The sequence below is a fragment of the Exophiala aquamarina genome (genome assembly GCF_000709125.1).
Source record: "Exophiala aquamarina CBS 119918 chromosome Unknown aczIA-supercont1.2, whole genome shotgun sequence".
Lineage (NCBI taxonomy): Eukaryota > Fungi > Ascomycota > Eurotiomycetes > Chaetothyriales > Herpotrichiellaceae > Exophiala > Exophiala aquamarina.
This window is the reverse complement of record NW_013550586.1, coordinates 3,127,619-3,143,703: the sequence shown is the minus strand read 5'-3', so window position 1 is coordinate 3,143,703 and position 16,085 is coordinate 3,127,619. Positions and strand designations below refer to the sequence as shown.

The 16,085-nt window shown below is 51.0% G+C and overlaps 5 protein-coding genes across 5 annotated transcripts; 1 reads left to right on the top strand and 4 right to left on the bottom strand.

Annotated features, from left to right (window-relative positions):
* Nucleotides 1–736: 736 nt before the first annotated feature.
* On the bottom strand, nucleotides 737–2,104 carry A1O9_02952 (uncharacterized protein; the record flags this gene model as incomplete). Its single annotated transcript, XM_013408522.1, has 1 exon — nucleotides 737–2,104. The coding sequence occupies one exon, from the start codon at nucleotides 2,102–2,104 to the stop codon at nucleotides 737–739; it is 1,368 nt and encodes a 455-aa protein (XP_013263976.1).
* Nucleotides 2,105–3,329: 1,225 nt separating this feature from the next.
* A1O9_02951 (uncharacterized protein) lies at nucleotides 3,330–5,999 on the bottom strand (the record flags this gene model as incomplete). The annotated part of the gene is made up of 2 exons (XM_013408521.1): nucleotides 3,330–5,632; nucleotides 5,696–5,999. 2 exons carry the CDS (start codon nucleotides 5,997–5,999, stop codon nucleotides 3,330–3,332), a joined length of 2,607 nt encoding a protein of 868 aa, XP_013263975.1.
* A 674-nt stretch (nucleotides 6,000–6,673) lies between these two features.
* A1O9_02950 (uncharacterized protein) lies at nucleotides 6,674–7,705 on the top strand (the record flags this gene model as incomplete). The annotated part of the gene is made up of 1 exon (XM_013408520.1): nucleotides 6,674–7,705. A coding segment is annotated over one exon (1,032 nt), but the record flags the coding sequence as incomplete, so codon positions are not given.
* Nucleotides 7,706–9,324: 1,619 nt separating this feature from the next.
* Nucleotides 9,325–10,057, bottom strand: A1O9_02949 (uncharacterized protein; the record flags this gene model as incomplete). The annotated part of the gene is made up of 2 exons (XM_013408519.1): nucleotides 9,325–9,702; nucleotides 9,908–10,057. 2 exons carry the CDS (start codon nucleotides 10,055–10,057, stop codon nucleotides 9,325–9,327), a joined length of 528 nt encoding a protein of 175 aa, XP_013263973.1.
* Nucleotides 10,058–10,784: 727 nt separating this feature from the next.
* Nucleotides 10,785–16,059, bottom strand: A1O9_02948 (uncharacterized protein; the record flags this gene model as incomplete). The annotated part of the gene is made up of 2 exons (XM_013408518.1): nucleotides 10,785–15,819; nucleotides 15,869–16,059. The coding sequence occupies 2 exons, from the start codon at nucleotides 16,057–16,059 to the stop codon at nucleotides 10,785–10,787; spliced, it is 5,226 nt and encodes a 1,741-aa protein (XP_013263972.1).
* Between the last annotated feature and the right edge of the window lie 26 nt (nucleotides 16,060–16,085).

Below are 16,085 nucleotides of genomic sequence, written 5' to 3'. Positions count from 1 at the left end.
CGATCTTTGCGCCGGCGTTGGAACGGTCTTGCTACTGCCAACCACCTGCGTTGTCGTTATCAGCCATTAGCCAACGCCTGTTGAGCAGAGGAGGGCAATGTCGGTAACTGTACTGTAAACTATGAGCCAGAGGATAGGGAATCAGGGTCAATTCAATGCCCGCGCCCAGTCGGATATCCGGAGATTGATAGCTTTAGCCTCACTCTTCTCAGCATACCTATCTAGGGACAATCGTGTAGGGCTTTTCATCATTTATTTCGAAGTGGCAAAAGTTTCTGTCTCTCGTATATAGATAGCCATGGCACCCTCGGTCGCCGCAACAGCAGTGTGACTTTTTGTAATGTTCGTAACAAGGCCCGCCCCCTTCTTCTGATTCGGCGTAGTTGGTTTTAGGAATTAGAGCAGAATAGAGGATAGATAAGACGACAATCCATAGCCGCTGAGTCAGCTTGCTACTTCCCTAGCTCCTTTCGGTGAGAGCAGACAAATTGTTGACTCTCCCTGCCGTTAGACGATCGTATCACGTATTCTTCAATGTGGTTCATTCCCACATCCGGCTTGTGCATTCATTCCATTCCCATGGTTCTTTGTTCCAAGTTCACCGTCCTTCGTCAATCCGTGTTTTCGACCTGGCCTTCCAGTCCGTCTTGATATCAGTAGTACGCAGCCAACCACCTGCCTCCCTCCCCTATGCCCATTTTCTTTTTCTCTCCCTTTCTCAGCCCCAGATCTACATCTACATCCTCGCCATCTCGGTGCCAAAAACACGATTCAACGCCCAAGTAATCACGATGACGACCCTGCTGCGCCAATTGCGGTTCCAAATGAGGCTGCCGCTGCGCCAGGCGAGCCAGGCGCTTCGGCCCGTCCAGCCTGAATCGTTGGGTCCCTTTCCAGCGATGACCCCGTCGTGGTGTCCGATGTAGCTGACGAGTTGCTTTTGTGTATAGATGAAGGGTTTGGCGAAGGAGGACGAAGACGAGGACGAGGCAGAGGCAGAAGCAGAGGCAGCCAAGGCGTTGAAGTTCTCAACTAGGTATTTGGCCTTTTGGACTGCGACTTCGGCAGTGGTGGGCAGTGATTGGCCTTCGATGTCGGCGGCGTCGCCGAGGGAGAAGACCCCGTCCCAGACTCCGGGCGAAGGTGAAGAAGGGTTGGCCGTTGTGGCGTCCAGCTTTCTGAATACACGTAGCTTGTCGTCCGTAAGGATGCGTTTGAGGCCCTTCTCGTTGATCTTGACGTCGAGGTTCTCGATCAAAGGGACGTGCTTATTTCCCGTGGCCCAGATGAGCATGCCGTAGGGGACGCGGCCTTTGTCCTTGATGTAGAGGGCTTGTCCATCGACTTTCTCTATGCGCGTGTTGGGTGCGACGTCCACGTTGCGTGCCTTCAGCTGGCTGGTGGCGTAGTCGTGCAGCTTGGCGTCGTAGGCGGACAGGATATGGGGTGCGACGTCGTAGATGGAGATCGTGACGTGCTCGGCGACCCGTGGATACAGCTTGCGCAGCTCGTTTTGACACAGGTCGTCCAGCTCGGCCGTGAGTTCGATGCCCGTGGGTCCTCCACCGACGATCGCAATGTGGAGCAACTCCTTTGCACGCTCGGTGCTGACACACGGCAAGCTCGCCTTCTCGAGGAGGTCGAACAGCGTCTTGCGCACGCGCATCGCGTCGCTGACGTTTTTGATGAAGATGGCGTACTCGTCCACCCCGGGCGTGCCGAACGTATTCGGGATGCATCCCGGTGCGATGACGAGGTAGTCGTAGGCGATCTCGAACTGGATTTTCTCCAGGCCCGGGTCTTCCTCAAACGCCGGTGTGCACTGGCATATTTTCTGGGTGAAGTCGATGTTCAACACATTGGCCTTCACGAAATTCAGGTCGCATCGCGACGCAGAACGGACTGGTTCTTCAGCCAGGTAGAAGTTAAAAAGCCCTACTGCAGCAGATGCTAGGAGTGGAGTATAGGCGGATGTGCGTCGGGGAGAAATCAGGGTGACGTTGTAGGATGAGAGATTGATGTTTTCGGCGAGATAGAAACCTGCCCAGCCACTGCCGATGATGACAAGGTGAGGTTCTAATGTTTGTGATTGAGTAGTAATCATTATTGTTGTTGATGATACTTCATTGAGCTTGCTGGCTGGACCAAGTGAGACCTCCCTTGGTGGGCGTTGATGGCTGGTATTATAGTGAATATGACTGTTTGTGATGCGCCAGGTTGAAATGGACTTGTCGACCAAGCAGGCTTACTAGAAATACATACCTTAGCCACGTAGAGATAGATGGCGCTGTATGAGTAGATCGGAATTTATCAACAGGGCCAAAAGACCTCCCAGGATCCAGAATAACATGCGGGAGAGAGCCACGTTCCCGCGTCAACTAAGCGGCGGCTTACCTGATGCGTTGCGAAAGGTTCCAAACCAAGAAAATAGGAAGCATGCCAGCAATGATGCATGAGGCCCCGCCAATCAATCTCGACCTCATAGGCACATGAGAGACTCAATGCCCAGCCTCGAAAGCAGGGTTGAGGCTTTGTTGCCTGTTCCAACGTCATCGCCAATGGCCATGACTGTCTCACCTCGGTGGCTGTCCCTGGTATTTGAACGCATCCATAAGCTAGGAAAATGTGGATTATTCCCAGGCCAAGGGAAGCACCGAGTTACAATAAACGCATAGAAATGCTGACGGAGCGAGGAGATGCATGCTGCCGGCCTCAACACCCAGCCGACGACTTCCGTCAGTTCTCACTCTATCGCTCCATACACTTGGATCACATGACAATCTACAGAATTCACCAGGGAGAGGCTAGACCAGGTATTGTGAGTCCTACCATGGCTTGTCACTGCTATTGTAGATGTTATCTGGGACAGCGAAACATTAGGCATTTCCATTTTTGGTCCGCAGTGGCTGGACTCTACCTATAATACCAGCATGGTCACTAATGCAATTCAATCAAGCCGCAAGGCAGGTTGCAGCATCGCTTTTTCTTCTGGCTAATTGAGCTTGGCAATGCCCTATTCATTCCCTCCCCTTCAGACTTCTGTCTCCCTTGAGACATTCCATTGTTGATGACAATCTCGAAAAGGTATCGTCTTCCCATTTTCCCAGTCTCAACCCTCGAGTCGACAGTAGTAGGAGGATGTGTGTGTTTTTGTGTACAAGTACAGGCAAATAAGAAAAGGACAACTTCTCAGTACCCTCCGAGTTTTCGCAAAGGTCACAATTTCGCCGTTTGCTCCGCCTCACCCCTCGCAGAAGTGAGAGTTTCGACCCCGTAATGAAAAAGAAGACAGAGAGACGACTTTCCCGATGCTCGCTAGCCAGCTACGCTCAATGACCTGAGCCATAGCTGCCGTTCCAGCCTCTGCCACCGCCGTAACCACCATAGGCCCCGAATGCAGAATTGGATCCATAACCACCCCCGTAACCGGTATTTTGATGACCACTCTGATGACCACTGGCATTACCTAGTCCACCATACTGAGGATAACCGAACGCTTGTTGATTCGAATGTTGCGATGGAGGAGGCAGAGCGCTTTGTTGACCAGGAAGACTATTGACCGCGGAACCTGGACGGCCTCCCGGAAGAGAAGGGCTAGGGCCAGACACCTTGCTTGGATCATCGCTCCCTTGATGCGAAGCGTGCTGCTGAAGGCTCTGTCCTTGTCCAAACCCGGAAGAGGTGCGACCAAATGGGTCAGCAGCCGTGCCACCGAAAGCCGTGCCACCCGCCGCAGTCTGTTGTGTCTCTGAAGGCTGGGCTGAGCCTGCTCGTCCATAACCTCCTTCACGGCCAAAGCTGCCCGCATTGGCAGGGGACGAAGAGTGCTCGTAGGAATAAGCCTGGGGTTGACCGTACTTGTAGCCAGCGTAATGATTTTGACCATGGCCATAATTGTACTGTTGACTACCGTAATAGTCACTGTCTTGACGACGAACATCATCGAACATTGGCCGATTTGCACCATAACGATGATTCATTTGATTGATGTAAGAAGCGCTGTATTGTGGATATTGCTGATTGTAGGCATTGGGATAGCCATAAGCGTATCCGTGGCCTTGATTCTGCTGCAGATGACCAGAAGGCTGCTGAGCAGGTTGACCAGGTGCTGGAGTATTCTCCCCGCTACCCTGGACATCTTGCTGACCCGCGCTCTGCTGCTGAGGACGAGAAGTGGCATAGTGACCTTGGCTATCTGGTGCTGACGTCCCAAAGGCGCTGCCAGTACGCTGAGCATCATGACCATAAGCACCGTAATAACTGTACGCATCACGGCCATAGTAGGCAGAGTAGTCATTCTGCGAACTGGCAGTCGCGGGCTGATTGGGGACTTGATTTGAGAACGGCTCCTGGGATTGACCTTGGGCCTGCGAAGCTGGACCTTGTTGACTGAAAGGATCATACGGCTTCTGGCCCTGGCTGTAGCGATATTGATCAGCATACGCCGAGGCTGTCTGGGGAGAAGGTTGGGCAGCTTGTTGTGGAGCTGGTGGGAGGCCGGGCGCAGCTCTCTGAGGCTGCTGTGCTTCGGCTGATGGCTGGGTGGGAACGGCGGCCGATTGTGGTTGTGTTTCTGGTAGAGGGGGGGGCAAAGAAGCTCGTGGAGCGCTGGGTGAATCGTCGGGAAGTTGAGTTCGTGTCTCTGGTTCCTCGCGATCTTCATCGACATCAACATCATCCGAACCTAGCCCAAGCTTGCCAAACTGGACCGCGGCCTTTTCAATGGCATGATTTCCCGGCATAACTACCGCCTCTTGCTGTTCCATCACCTTTCGCGCATAGCTTGCAGATCGTCCAGTGGTACCCGTAGCTTTCAAGGCAGTGGCTGCATAGCCCGACAGGCCAGGACGGATGCTGGGTTTGGTGTTCTCAACAGCGGCGAGAGGGTCTTGCGTGCTGGCGACGGTGCTTGCGGCAGTGGCGGATGGCGGCGGCTTAGATGTGTCAGGCAACCTCTCCAGATTCTTCTCAGTGAGTTCATCTTTAGATGGAGTCAGATCTTTTCCAGTATCCGAATGAGGTGCAGATGGCAGCTCGCTCGTACCGTCTTCGGCGGTTACAGGTTCGATGGGAGGTGGAGTGTCAAGTTCAGCAGTAGGAGGTTCTTGGACGGCAGGAGTGGATTCGACAGACACTTCTTCGACTTGGGGAGCAGAAGGGGGAGGAATTGGAGCAGGAGCTTTTTTGGGCGCAGGAGGAGGTTTGGCGAACAAACCAGCCCAGCCACCAGGCTTTGCTGCAGCTGGTGCGGCACTAGAGGCTGGCTTGGGTTCTTCTGTTTGAAGAGAGGCCAGGGAGTCTTTGCCTGGTTCGTTGGCCCAGTCGCCAGTTGCAACAGGAGCATCGCCATTTGCGGGAGCAGCGTCCCAACCTCCAGTTGCCTCGGTGGTTTGTTGTGTCGCAGTGGTGTCCCATTCATCTGTGGGTTTCGTAGCCTTTGTGCCATTGGTGTGAGTGGCAGATTTAGCGCCACGTCCACCCCGAGCGCTGCCACGGTCTGCACCACCGCGGCCTCTTCCACGACCTTCAGCAGTGTTGCGTCCACGTCCCTTTGAAGCATCGCCAGAGACGGGAGGGGCATCTTTGGGCTTTGGATGTTTCTTCTTGACTTCGCCCCACTGCGAGATGGTACCTAAGGGTGAAAGTTAGCGTAAAAGAACTGGATTGAAGACCCAAGGTTAACAAAGTCGCATACCACTGGAAATTCGGTCGACGGCGGCGTTCAGGTCACCGTCAGTCTCTTGCAGGGCAAAAACCAGATCTTCGTCACTCCAGCCCGGGCAGATTTCACGCAGTAAGGGGACTTTGTCACCAAACTTCTTCTTCAGCAGGCCGACTTCGCCCTGGTCATCGAGTGAGGTGGGAGGGATGTTCTCTTGTTCTTGGTCTGGTTTGTGTTGCGACCTGCTGGGGGTTCTTCCACCTCGAAAGCCACCTCTGCCACCTCTAAAACCCCCACGGCCTCTTGTCCCACCGGTGCGGGACTGGACTTCTGCCATTGCTATGTTGATGAAATGTTAGGACGATTAGGGAGATGGATGGAGAGCGAGGTAAGTGGAAAGCAGAAGCGGCGTGCGAAAAAAGGGGAGAAAACAAGCTCCAGAAGAGTCGGGAGCAGTCTCCTTGAAGAGAGCAATGAGAATTGAGCGTAGTGAGCAAGAGACAAGGAGGTGGTGGTTATGTTGACATGGAGGAATCTAAAAGATGGAGATGAGAGGGATTTCAAGATCGAGGCAGACTGGAAGGAGCAGTCACAGAACAGTGCAGGTACGGGTGCTGTGGCACTGTGGCCGTCCCGCGGCGCAGGAACAATGTTTTTCCTGGCTATGACCTGTGGCTGGTGCTTTGCAGGGTTTGTGGCTGGTCACGTAGCCCTGACGCGCAAGTCACGTGAGCATATGGCCCTCTACGTGGCACCTTTCCCGTTAAGGGAAGGTGCCTTGCCTCTGTGACTGCGTACATACCTAGGCAGAGTAATTATCTGGTCACTCCACCCACTCGCACTCATCCTGACCTGACCTCACCTCCCCTCATCATCCAACCATCACCGCCTTCAGCTCTCAGGCTCTCTCAGTCACTCCCCCACGCGACGCCACGACGTGATTAACATTATCGTCCTTTATTCAAATATGGCTTGACGCCTGCTCTAGTCTCAATCCCAGCCAGAGTCAACATGAAGACCTCCCCGTCCCTCCTTGTGCGCAACTTTCTCAAAGCAATCCATCCGCCGCTTATACCGACAACAGCTCGTGAGACCAAGAAACTGGTCGGCGTCCTTGAATCTGCCTTCCAAAAGCATCTTGATGAAACTCATCCATCTCCACAATCTCTCTCCTCACACACCGCCTCGCACGATGCAAACTCCATCCCGGATCCTGCTCACCAAGCAACTCGTGCCACTCATACACATTTAGCCAGTTTACTGGCTCATCCACTGCTACAGAAGCAATCAGTATCAGCTGACCCCCCTCACTCCTTGACCGCCACTGCTGTTGCCGAGTCCCAGAATGTTGGTTCCTGGAAAACCTATGACTTTGCCCTTGTCCAACGATGCTGCCGGCTATATCTAAATGGTCTGAAACGCAAAGAAGTTGTCCCGCAGGATCGCCGCCTAGGACCAAGGCTACTGAGCTGGTACACTCATATGAGCGCTTCAGAGAAATATACGTTTCTTGCGGACTCGGAAGTCCTACAACTGGTCGTGCCTGTTCTTTATGCCGACCAACTCGAATCTGTGGTCTGGGACATGCTGAGTACCTTATATGAACGACCTTCAGTCTCAAAAGCTTTTGCCAAAACAACCACCCCAGTTGTCGAGCAGAGCAGGGCTTCGTTATACCAGAGGGCTGAAGACAACCTTATATCGCTGATGATACACCAGACTGCCCTCAGAGGCTCCACAGCCGATGCGGCCCAACAGTATATCCAAGCTTGCAAATACTACGAATCCCGGACACTTTCCGACAAACCACAATCAATAAAACTGGGTCGGAGCTGGAATCGCCTCGCCCAGGCCATTCTGGATCGTCGAAGCAAACATAATTTGTCATCCGAATTGTTCAATGAGATTATCTCGTTTGGTACAAGATCTTCGCGTCCTTGGACTTGGGTTCCTTCATGTCTACAACTCTATCACCCCACTACGCCCTCGTATAAGCCTTTGATGTCATTGTTAGAAGCCGATAACTTTATGGCAAGGATCCTCTTCGTTAAAGGTGGTACACCTCTCCACACTCTATCCGTCATCATCGATGATGCCGTCGCTCTTTGTGAATCACAAGGCCGTCATCACGATGCACAAGTGTTTCGGGACATTAAAGACTCTGCCTCATCCCTCTCATCACCTCGCGAAAAACAACCAAGATCTATGCAAAGTCAGACCAGATCATCCACCGACCCCTCTGAAAACTTTGATCTAGCATGGACATGAGAAGAAGCTGCTTCCCGTCGGTGCCCTTAAACTGTCGTACATTCTCACCACCACATGCCTTAGGAGAAGGACTCAAATTCAGCGACCAGCGACTAGTTCGCTCGACTTGATGAATATATACTTGAAGAGAATGGGCACTAAGATTCACCTCGGTTCAATTGTTGCTCCACAGACGGCTCAGGACGTTTTATCAGCTTTTTATCAGCGTTCTATCACAGAAACAAACTGAAGCGCCTGTCCACCTCTCCGCGCTTGAGCGTGGAGGTTGATCATCTCCCCCGACCACTGAACATGATAGCATCAGACCCAGCATCAAACAAGGATCAAGAGAGGGCTTGATGTATCCGTCAATGGGGGCTTGGTCCGACATACACCATTTCACATCTACTATATATTTATGCTGTCAACAGAGAAGTTGGTTGTCTTCTCTCACAGCGTGCGCAGCTCACAAGCATCATACGCCTTGACCTGCCGAGGAAGGCATGGTCCGTCAACAGACAATGACCCTGGTTTCACAATCTGGGGCTGGGCGTACTTTACTAGGCTAAATGCGACCTGGCCGTAGCAGCGATGGCCTTGCAAGTCACAATCATGATAACCTCTCGAGGGCAAAGTTCTATCATGTCATTTTGAGTTCGACTGCATGGTTTACAATTCTCAAACAAGACTGACATGTCCAGGAATGCTGTGGCCCAAGGCAGATCAAAGCGGCGCCTCATGTCGATATCAGGCGACACTTGAACTGGATTGTGTGGTGAGAAGGGAGTGCATAGCTCATAGAAGACTGATACAATGTAGATAAGCATACAAGTTGCGTTGTAAGTTGTCAGCAAGCCTCGTTTGATAAGTGAAGCATGGGGTGAGCCGACATTTGCTCACCAATCCAGCCAAGCTGCTTGTCATCAAGCCCTTCGTTTCTGATTCACCCACATTTGAAAGTGGGAAACGCTGCATTATGTCATCGTTTCTGGCAAATACAGGACTTCAGATAAGCCCTTGTTATTCGTATGGCCCTCATACTGGTAGTCTGAGCCATTGTTATCCTTCGCTTTTGTCGCATATAGTGCGCTACGTCTGATAACATATCTAGCACCAACCACTACGTGCTCACCGAAGCTGCATGATTGGTTTCTCCTGAGCGGAGTGAATAGGAACACCCAGTACAGCGGACAGCTCAGCGCACGAGGTTGCGCAGCACTGACTGCCAGCCTTGTAGTGGTAGCAGCTGGTTTCTCATAGGGCTATCAAGAGCGGGCGGAAACCCAAGGTTTGTAAATCACAGCTTCACCTGCCGCGAGTGGTATATTGTTGTCCAGTCTCATCTCGTATCGAACTCCGACCCGTGATGGCGTAGTAGAATGTCCACGGCCCGTGCAGCGAGACCAAGCAGTCCATCAGCACGGGGAGCCCCTTTCTGTAGGTTCCGTTGTAGTCCTAATTGACAACTCCTTCCCACCCTCCACAACATCCTTTTGCTTCTGCTTTTTCTGCCTCCCGGAAGTGCAACAGGTCCAGGTTCCAACGGCGGAGCAGACGAACCACAAAATCAGATTCAAGAATGAAAAGCCGAGTGCAGCACGAATTCTGGCCTGACCGGGCGGCAGGTAGATGCCTCCCATGAGACCCGAGGCGATGGCCCACATACTCACGATGCTCCATTGCCATAGAAAAACTATCACCAGCCACAGACGACTCGGCATGGTGATGAGAACCTCGGCTGCGAACGACAGCGCCGTGATGATGGAGAGCACGGCGACGACGAGCGTAAAGACCTGTTTGAGAAAGAGAAAGATTGGTGTTTAGCTTTTGTGCTTGAAAAATTTTGTGTACGTTTTATTTTGCCTTTGAATTGCAACTTTTTGGAAAGGCTCGGCTAGAGAGAGAAGGCGAAGGGCTGAAGGCTGACGGGGCGGAATTCCAGACCTTCGCGACGAAGGAACAAACACTGGTGGAAAAATGGGGGTGTAGTTAACTCACCGTTCTTCCTTGGGCCACAGACCCCTCTGATAAATCGGATCCGCAGAGACTAACAGTCGTGATGCCTCCCAACAACTGCAGCGCATTCATGGACAGGTAGAAGATCCGACTGAACGGGACGTGTCGCCAGTTGATTTGCGTTTTGATCATCTTGTCTTGTTCCCGGGCATCTGATAGCGGTGATCATAGAATACAAAATTGCGTGCTGAAGTATGTACGCAGGGTCTGCTGGTGGTAACGGTTGAAATTGTTCGCCCGTTCAATGGAGAATCTTGATGATGGAGGATTGTCATCATGATATCTTTTCCTGAAGCTGATTTCCATCGATGCCTTGGGCCCCTCGGCCACCCGCCAAGGGCGTCGTTGCAAGAGGTTATCCAACCAAAACACTCTCTAGGGAGAACCGACAGGGGTCATGGGCGGCGCGTGGAGATCCCGTATTCTGGCCCAATGAGCTAAGATCAGGGACCTTGTCCCCTGGGGCTGTGCTGGAGCGTTTTGAGTGCCGTGTTAACTATCCACGAAGGTTGTTTTTTGACGAGATGCTTGCACCCAATCATTGTGGGGGGAAACCGAGTTGTCGCTGGAGCCTCGTGTCCTTTTTCTCTGACGTCCATGCGCCTCATCCTTAGCCTCTGCAAGCAATCAAGCCATCAAGCGGGTTTGACAGGTACTATGATGGTGGCATCGGAAATGATAATTTAAGATGTTTAGTCGTAAGAGAAGGGTCCAATGTGGAAAGGGGAACCCCAACGGAGCCATGGAACCTGTTTGCTGGTCCAGGTGGTGTGGTACGAAGCAGAATTTAGAAGCTTGTTCATCATCAACATTAAGCCTATGTTGTCAACCTCCAACTTGATAAAAGCCCCGTTATCAATCAATGTACCGGCAGTACTACATCAAATGCGCCGGTCCCTATGTTACCTCGCCTGCCCGCAACAATACGTGCACTAGGTCCTAGTAAAGGATCACTCTCGCCGAAGAGGACCGCGTCCTTGAGGAAGCCCATCACGGTCTCAAAACTCATCTTCGCCAGGATACTTCCTCCCTCTTTGATCAAACCATGGCGGCTGAAAGGCATGTATGAGCCGGACTGCGTCATGGCATCAGCAATCAGGTTCAAATGGCGGATGTCGACCGATATCCCGTGACCTTTGAAGACGCCATCAATTTCCTTGATAATGGTAGTGCGGGCAGCTTCAACGCCATAGAGACGAAGCATATCGTGCACCGAGTTGGTATACATGCTGTGTGGATTGATAATGTCTTGATAATCGCGCATGGCGACGAGATTGACTCCTTCAGTCGTGATAACGGGCTCCTTGACCGTCTCTTCCTTCTTAAGTGTTTCGTTGAATGCTTTGACAGGCTTTCCGTCATCTCCAACTATCTCTTCCATAAATTGCGTGCAGACCCCGAGACCAGGTATATGTTGGATGTCTGCTGCGTGGACACATTTTTCCAGGATGGGCAGGAGGAGGAGTTTGGGTGTTTTCGAGTCATAACTAAGGACAATTCTGCAAGCCTTACCATGGTACTTGCTGAAGACAAACCGCTTGAGGTGAGGGTTATCCTGTTTCAGTTGATTGTGTCGAGCTTCTGCTTCAGAGTCTTCTGCATCGAGTGTCTCCGACTCCGAATCTTCAGCAATTTCCTCACGGAGATTTTGCGGAAGCTGGCTTTTCCGTGACTTCTTCATCCGCTTCTTTCCAGGTGATTGTTCATTATCATCATCACTCACGGCATCATCGCTGGATTCATCTGCGATATCTCTTTCTTCATCATCTGGTTCATCAAATGTATCTTCTCGTCGTCTTCTGGCAGCAGTGTCCTTGGCATCATCTGGGTCTGCGTCCTCATCAATGTCATCCTCACCGCCCTCTCTTTCTGTAGTACGTGTGGCAGTCGGTCTAACATCTTCCACATGACCAACAGAAGCGCCAATTTGGGGCACTGCTGCTGTTGCTTCGGAAAGGGAAGCTTCCTTCAATTTTTTCTTGATTTCCTCGCCAATTTTCTTGGCGAGCATTGGAAGGAACTTCTTCTCGAGGCATCTCTGAACATCCGCACGCTTAATGGCATATTCGTCCTCATATTCAGCGGGATCGTACAGCTGCATAAAGACATCATACAATTTCTCGTTTCCATGCTTCGCACCCGCAGCCCGTTCAGTTACCTTGAGCTGATCAATGACTCTTGCTAGCGGAAGGCGACTAATACTCTTGGCGAAGCGTATACCATCGTCCACAGTTAGCTCCTCAATAGGTCTGAGGCTCATTGTCGGCGTCATAATCTTTGCGCTTGCTGTCATGATAATTTCACGAAGACGAGGTATTCCTAAAGTAACGTTTTTGGCTGAATGACCAGCCAAGTGGAAGGTGTTCAGCGTCATTTGAGTGGATGGTTCGCCAACAGATTGAGCAGCGACAACACCAACAGCTTCGCCAGCCTCAACAACGGATTTCATGTACTTGAGATCCATAATCGATTGAAAAGTTTTCTTGCTGACAATGCCACCAGGATTGGTTCTCTTATCCTTAATGAGCTTGTCTGCATTGTCCTTCATATACTTTGCAAGAGACGATGCGAAAGACTCTGATGTGCTGCCGAAGTTGCTGGCCGGACCGAAAAGAGTTGTTATGGGATCTCTCGTTGCTCCCCGTTTCCTTAAGGATTTCAAAACTGCCTTTTGTTCATCGCCCAAACCTTTGTTTTCTATTCGCTCAAGAACTTCCTGGGCTCTCATCAGTGTGGCGATAGACTGGTGGTTCTCGGCAAGAAATGAGAACTCTTTTAGGTTTTTCTGGCGAGTGATTTCAAGCCCATCTTCACCATATAGGAATTGAACCATGTGTCCATTCGAAGTCTCTCGCACTGATGTGTCATATTCCGTCCGGAGACCTTCCAAACCCTTGACGATACATCGTTGGAGATAGCCAGATTTCGAAGTCTTGACAGCGGTATCGATGAGACCCTCTCGACCGGACATAGCGTGAAAGAAGTACTCCTGTGGCTTTATGCCAGTCAAGAAGCGGCCGGAAACGTACCCACCCGCAACAGGGTCTGTTTCGAAGGCACGGAAGGAAGGGAGCGTCTTCCCACTGACCATTGTCGGTACACGCCGACCCTCCAAAACCTGCTGTCCCAGGTTGCAGGAGATTAAATTAGCATTGACATTGGATCCTTTCGCGCCTGATAATGTCATGGCTTGCATTTGATTCCTAGGGAAGGGTTTTCGAAGACCGCCAGGTAAGCAGAACTTGGACACGTTGTCGGTGATTGAGTTGATCTTGGACTTGTAGAGTTGATCGAGGCCGTTCAATTGATCATCGTTTCGGAGAACACCTTCTAATCGAGCTAGAAGTTGAGGATCATTCTGATCCACTTTTTCTGACTTCAGTGTTACATATTCTCTCGAAATTTCCAAGCCCATCGGTTTTGCTTTCTTCAGTTCTTCTCGGCGGAGGTTGTCACCCTCATTTGTCAGATAGAGATCATCCATACCACAGGTCCACGCCCGTTCATTGAGAAATCGAGTGAGTAATCGACCTAGAATACTCAACAGCTTCCCTGCGACGATATGTCCATATACCTCGTAGATCGAATGCACCAGCCCACCTACACTCGGGCCCATTTGACTTTTGTCGAGAATGCCGCACAGATGCTCTCCCTCTCGAAAGATGACGGTTTGTTCTGTATCCCGAAAAACAATGCTCGTGCTTGTGACATTCCACTTTTGTGGATCCTTGGATGTCGTCTCGCCCCATTGTTCCGATGAAGTGGATGATTTGCTGCTCAAATTGAGACCCCGGAACTTATCAGGCGTGATGTTCTTTAAAATTGTGGTGATCACCTGCTTTCCCGTCCATAACATCTTGGGCTTGAGAATTGCAGGTTCCACCATGTGAATCTTCTCATAGACAGTGTTATAGTCTTCAGGTCTTAGACAGCTATATAATAGTTGTTGATACTGGTCTCGGTCAAAGAATGTATCACGGCTGGTAAACTGCACGCCCATGGAAATATGATCCTGGATAAGGCCGCGCAACGGCTTTCCTGCTGTTGCAGAAAGGTACTGATGATCGGTGTCAGCGATTTGAAGGGCTTCTGTTCGTGCAAGCTCATTCTGCGGGAAGTGCATGTTCATTTCGTCGCCGTCAAAATCGGCGTTGTAAGTGTTGCAATTGGCGTAATGCATTCGAATCGTTTTTTGATTTGTCAGTACACGAGCTCGATGACCCATCATGGATGGCTTATGCAGCGTAGGTTGACGGTTCATGACCACCACGTCTCCCGTTTGAAGATGGCGGTACACTTTCTTTCCAATTTCCCCTTTCGCGCCGGGAGTTGTAATCGTGAGAAGTTGCTTAGCCAGCGCCTTGCGCTGATCTAAAGTCTTTCGCTTCAAGCTCAGAACCATGCCGTTCTCATTTTCGATAGCTGCCGCACCTGGATATTTATCCATACCGTTTATCACGGCTTTACTCAACTCTTCGAAGTTGTGGCTCGTGACCGGCTCTGGGTAAGTCAACTTTTTCGCAAATACCAATGGAACACCGATTTCATTGGTCTCGATGTTGGGATCGGGCGAGATGACGCTTCGAGCGGCAAAATTAACGCGCTTCCCCATCATATGCATGCGAAAGAGCCCTTCCTTTTTCTCCAAGATTTGTTTGATTCCTTGATCTGGCACCTTCCCAGATGCAGGCGGAGGCGAGTCTACAAGCGCGTTGACTGCTTCTTGTAGAACTATGGACGCCTGGATAGACTCATTCAGAGTCCGAGGACGTGCTGACGGATCAAATTTGATTCTCTTCATGTCTCGACTAATCGTGACAACATCATTGGCAGCGTTAATGATTTTGTTAAGCACAGCATTTGCTTGTGCCTCGAGCATCTGATTGGGGCCCTGTCTTGCTAGAGGTCGATATCGATTTGGTGGGACCAGCACGGCACTTATAAAGAACATGTCTGGCGAGACTGGAATTCGCTTGCGACCAGGGTTGGGCGCATAGATCAAGCTGATAAGCTCTTGCTCGCGTTCGAACAACAAAGTCAATGCAGCGTGCACTTCTGTAGTTGTCAAGTACTTTTGTACATCATCGACGTCTTCAAGTCCTGCGCCTTTTGATTGCGCAGTCGTTTCCAAGGCATTTCGCATTGCAATCTCTTCCTCGGCACTATACAATTCAGTGTCGTCCTCGTCGGCGTCTTGCATATCAGTATCACTGTCTTGCACGTGATTAAGGAGGGGCTTCTTCACTTCTAATCTATGCCGTCGCTCTGATTGAAGGAAGATGAGTGGATTTGGTGCTCTCATATCAAGAACACGCATGTATTCTCTTTGCATAGTCGGAAGCGGTTTCCTGAAGATCTTGACGGCCCTGTCCTTTCTGTAGGTGACACTAGCACCTCCACAGTGGCCGCATTTCTTGATCAATGGAATCTCCCTCAGCACTTCAAGAATCACCTCTTTCCGAGCTGCTATTGCCACAGGGTTATTGATCAGCGCTGAGCGATCAAGTGGAGACTTCCTCCTTGCTCGCTTAATTGCTTTATTCGTTGCTTTTGTTCTGCGGGCCATGAGATCTTCGATGTCTTCCTCCTCTTCCTGCTCGAGAACATCTTCAACAATATCGTCCGTTTTGGGTCTCTTCGGGCGCCGTCCACCAAGATGTATGCCCTTGACAATTTGGTAATCCTCAACAAGCCCATACTGCAGCAGCCGTAAGGAGCAAACTGCCTGGTTTATGAAGTTTGGAACTGCCTTGAAGCGGTGGCAGTAGGCGCACTTCGCTCGGAGAAGTCGTAGTGTAGAGTCAATGTACTGGGGGTGATAACAGGTGATTGGCAGATCAATATGCCCACAATGGCCAGAGCAGTGGATGGCATTCATGCGACATGTCGAACAGCTGTCTGTGCGTCAGCAGAAAACCTCTATGGACTGATGGTATAACTCACTTTATATCCAAGGCACCTATTGCTCCTAGAGCAGGATCATGAACACCGCCAGGCACGGGGCCGAATAATGAATCCAACGCTGGAGAAACATGTACTCTCTTGGCTGAGAGACGTCGGATCTCATCGGACTGGAGTCTGGAGAAGGCGAGACCGCCTGTCGCTGAGGCGATCGGTTTCGTATATCCTGCCATTGCCATTGCGCATCAGAGCCATAACC